The sequence below is a fragment of the Myotis davidii genome, unplaced genomic scaffold, assembly GCF_000327345.1.
Source record: "Myotis davidii unplaced genomic scaffold, ASM32734v1 scaffold72, whole genome shotgun sequence".
NCBI lineage: Eukaryota > Metazoa > Chordata > Mammalia > Chiroptera > Vespertilionidae > Myotis > Myotis davidii.
In genome coordinates, this window is record NW_006284618.1 from 4,779,046 (window position 1) to 4,783,728 (window position 4,683).

The 4,683-nt window shown below is 58.4% G+C and overlaps 1 protein-coding gene across 1 annotated transcript in view; it reads right to left on the reverse strand.

Annotated features, from left to right (window-relative positions):
- Positions 1–4,683, reverse strand: part of PTPRE (protein tyrosine phosphatase, receptor type E) — an 84,917-nt gene that overhangs the window by 27,572 nt on the left and 52,662 nt on the right. Inside the window, exons 4-5 of the mRNA XM_015572570.1 lie at positions 4,245–4,345; positions 2,628–2,788 (exon numbers count right to left, since the gene is read on the reverse strand). Coding sequence (XP_015428056.1) covers positions 2,628–2,788; positions 4,245–4,345 — 262 coding nt within the window. The remainder of the gene's footprint in view (positions 1–2,627; positions 2,789–4,244; positions 4,346–4,683) is intronic.

Sequence of the window (4,683 nt, forward strand, 5' to 3'; positions counted from 1 at the left end):
GCAGGGGCAGGGGCTGCAGGCCCGGAAGGGCCCCCCCAGACACCTCGTGTGCACACTGGGCCCTGCTGGGCACGCCTTGCTCTTTCACAGGTGACGTACAAATACCCCATGGGGGCAGGTGCTGCCAGCATTCCCCAGATGAGGAAACCGAGGCAGAGATGACCTCCAGGCTGGTCAGAGGCAGACCTGGGCCGGTCTCAGGCGGGCTGCCAGCAGCCTCCACGCCCCCTTTGGCCCACTGAACTGGTCCCAGCACCCGCCGCTCTTCATCCTCAGCTCAGGTCAGCCCCGCAATACACACGCGCCCAAACTCACTGGGATCCCCTCCTCTGAGACCAACTGTCTCCCTTTCACAGTTTCTGGGAGAGAAGCTTAGGGCAGTGGAGGAGAACAGAGGAAGAAGAGGGGCAGCGCCCACCCCAGTTTATCCATCTGCAAAGCCAAGAGTGGGCCGGTCCTGGTGGCCCGCGGCTCTTAGCGGAGGGATAAGGCACGGATGGGCTGAGGGCATGGCCGTCCCTCATTGGAGAGGAGAGCACCCTGGGGTCAAGCAGGCTGGCCAGGGTCTCCTGAGCCAGGACCAGGATCCACGCCACTGGATCCAAGCCCAGCGCTCTCCCCTCTGCCCTCTGCCTACCTGCCCTTCGCTGGGCAGAGGGACCCCCCTGGGAAGGCTGCCCATGGCAGGGCAGGGCGGGGTCCAGGAGAGTGAGGCAAAATTGAAAGGTGCAAAATTGAAAGGGGCTCCCCCAAGCCTCAAGATTCAAAATAATATGCAAATGCAATATCTAAAAAAAAATAAAATCAAAATAAATGCAAAGAATCCATAATGATAAAATGAAAATTTTAAGCAAGGACACTGGATCAGTCACAGTGCGGTGACAAGCCCCGTGGGAGCCTGGAGCAACAGGGAACATTGTTGCTTACAAGTGCCTGTTCCGTTCTGCCTCCATCACGGCCTTCACTTAGTTATTTGTAAAGCTGCATTAAAATGTTACTTTTCCTGAGTGTTTTCGTTTTGGTGGCTCCTTCACTTCTGCCCCTGGGGCAGGGGCCTCACCTGCCTGACCTGCTTCCTGTCCCTGCTCCTCCGCAGTGGCACGTACCTGAGGTGGGGGCAGGGCCTGTGGGGCGTGACTCAGAGACCCACTACAGTCACGACAGGGAGAAACAGAGCCAAGGGGACGGACAGGGAAGGAGGGATCGGCTTGGTCACTAGGAACTTGGAGAGTTATTTTGAGAATGCAGAACTAACTTCTCTAATCGGTCTGAGAGTTTGCAACACAATACTGCTTGGAGCTATTTTCCAATATGACCCAATTTCTCCGAAAAGGGGACACATGAGGAAACAATGAAAAGGAAGCAAGATAAGTGCAGATGAGACTTGGGCTAAAAAATAGGGAAAGTACATTAAAATGTGTCATCACCTTCCCACGCCCTCATGTGGCTTCTGTGTGGACAGTCGCGAGTCGGCAGTGGGAGTCGTGTCATCTTTCGATGTAACAATTGCACAAAAAACACTCCACTGTTCGCGCAGTCCCTGTCTCAGCCTCACGTGGGAGCTGGAGGTCACCCAGGCCCCCTGCGCACCCCTCCACGCGGATGGAGCTGGCGTCGTGGACACTGACTGATGCACCAGGGCCAGGGCCCGACAGCCAGGGCCCAGGCAAGGCAGCCGCCCTGCGAGGAACCCATCCCATTTCACACTCTACACGCCGCCCGTGGCCATGTGCACGTGGAAGATGCAGAACGTAAAACTCAAGGGATAAACACTGAAGAGCAAAATCCAACACCCACGAGTGTCTCTCTTTTTGCCCATCCTACGTTCATCTACCAACCTACCTACCTACCTACCTATCATCTATCTACCTACCTATCTAGCCAGCTGTCTATTTGGTTCTCATTCATAGGACACTAAATACAAATTTAACACCCAGCCAGTGTGGCTCAGTGGTTGAGCATCAGCCTATGAACCAGGAAGTCACAGCACAGGCCCAGGTTGTGGGCTCCATCCCCAGTGTGGGGCGTGCAGGAGACAGCCGATCCATGATTCTCTCTCATCATGGATGCTTCTCTCTCTCTCCCTCTCCCCTCCTCTCTGAAATCAATAAAAAATATATTTTTTAAAAAGCTGTTGGGGCAGAGCTGTCCTCGAGGTGGTCCCACAGGTTTAACTGGCCTGTGATGCTGGCTCAGGGCACAGTTCCCACCACTATTAGGTGCCCGGGCACCCCGAGTCCATGGCTTTCTTTTTTAAAACAATTGCATTTATTGGGGTGACACTGGTTAATACCCCCGGCTTTCACTGGGAAACGATTACAGTGTGGCCTCTCAGGCCTGGTCCTCCACAGCATTGTGACCACAGTGTCCCTGTCTCTTGGTTTTGGAGCGTGGCACCCGAGCGTTTGGGCCAGAAGGAGACTTCACACACCCCTCCCTGTACGTCTCGTGTCACCAATGAGGGAACGGGCATCAGGGGGGGCATGGAAAAGGAGAGGGGTGCCCCGCCAGTCTTGGGGGACGGTGTCCTGATGGAGGCAGGAGTTCTAGGCCTGTGGGATGTTAACGGTAAACCTGACGGTGTCCCAGTCCTGACCGCGGGGCCAGGCGGAGGGCCCTCCACTCACGTGGAACTCTTCGCGGAACATCTTGCAGTCGTCGGCCGAGCGGGCCCGGATCTCCTCCTCCAGCCGCCCCACCGGGATGGGGAAGTACTTCTTGGGCCCCGACGGGGACCTGCTGAGAAGCATCACTCTTTGCTGCTCTGTGGAATCAAAAGAAACATGGGCTGTTCAGCGGGACTCGGGTGGGGGTGATTCATCAACCAGACTGACCGATAGCATTCCCGAGCAGCCCCAGCCGGAGGGACCATATTCCTCCCAGACCTCATGGCCTGGGCCCAGCGGGCCTGGCAGCTGAAGGCAGAGGTCCGAGTCCTATAGGACACCTGCACCCCTTATGAGGGACAGGGTCCCCTTGACCTGCTCTCAGAAACCATAGACACCTTCTCTTCCCAGCGCCTCCCCCCATTCCTCACCCCGCCCCTCCCCCCTCCCATCCATCTCGCTTTCCCTCCAGCCCCTGCCCCTTCCAGGAAAGATCCGGGCAGCCTCCCCCTGCAGCCTCCAGGCGGGGGAAGAGAGGAGAGAGGTCCTGGGTTCTGGAAGCAAGCTCAGCCCAGACTGCGAATCAAGCTACGCCGGTCCTCAATCCTGTTGGTAACACACAGTCCTGCTGGGTCAAACCCCCAGAGCTCCAAGTTTGTTGTTTGTTTGTTTTAATATATGTTTATTGATCTCAGAGAGGACGGGAAAGGGAGAGAGAGAAACATCAATGATGAAAGAGACTCATTGATCGGCTACCTCCTACACACCCCCTACTGGGGATCGAGCCCACAGCACAGGCATGTGAATTCACACCTGGAACCCTTCAGTCTGCCGACGCTCTATCCACTGAGCCAAACTGGCTAGGGCGGGTTTTGTGTTTTTTGGAGGGAGATGGGGGCTAGGCAAGGGGCATTGAAAAGGAGATGGGTGCCGGCCGGCGTGGCTCAGTGGTTGAGCATCAACCTAGGAACCAGGAGGTCACGGTTTGATTCCCCGTCAGGACACAGGCCTGGGTTTTGGCTGGATCCCCAGTGTGGGGCGTGCGGGAGGCAGCCAATCAGTGATTCTCTCATCACTGATGTTTCTCTCTCCCTCTCCCTTCCTCTCTGAGACCGATAAAACTGTATTTTAAAATAAGAGGAGCGGGGTGATGGGCGAAGGGCACCCACAATTCGGAGTGAGACAGCAAGAACTCATTAGGGGCCACCTCTTTCTGGGGGGGCGCGTTTGGACAGGGTCACCCTGGCAACCTTGCTGTCTTGCTGGCTCAGGGCCTGTCCCTACCTGCCCTCCTGCAGGGCAGCTGCTCTGAGCCTAGCCAAAGCCTGCCCCAGGCTGTTCCCAACACCCAGGCTGCCGAAGGAGCCTGCCCCCCACACCCTCTTCCCTCCCACACCCTCCTCCCTCCCACACCGTCCTCCCTCCCACACTGTCCTCCCTCGGGCGGGCAGGGGAGGGGGGGCAGGAAGGTGGCGTGGAGGCCAGGTTATCACCCCCAGGGTCACTCCCGGGGCTACGTGCTCCCTGGCCAGGTCCTGGCTGTGGCAGCTTCTGTTGTTACCTGGGGGCTGGGGGGAGGAGGGGGCGCTTTCGCAATCCCCTGTGAAGCCTGACAGGCAGCGGGTTGGCTCCCCAAACCACGGAACTTCCGCAGCCGCTGAGCGAAGGCGCCCAGGTCACCCACGCGAGGCCTCACGCCTTTCTCGGCACCTCGAGGTGTGGCCAGACAAGCGACGTGCCTCTGGGCAGCATTTATGGTGAGGAACCCAACTGAGGCCGAGGGAGGAACACGCCCCAAACCCCCATCCTCCCGGTTAGACACCCTTCTGTCCCCCAGCGCGCTGCCAGGAGCCCTCGGAGCGAGCGCTCAGCTCAGAGCCGCCTCTGGGCAGGGCTGCGGGGACGCCCTGAAACACGAGTGCAGGCTCCAGAGGGCGGCGGTGGGGACAGTGTCACCGGAGCCGCAGCCCACACTTTCCCAAGGTTCGCTTCCCACCGGAGGAGAGGAGCAACAGTGCCGTCTGCGCCCCAGAGGGGAGGGGAGGGGAGGGGAGGGGAGGGAGGGGAGAGACGGTGC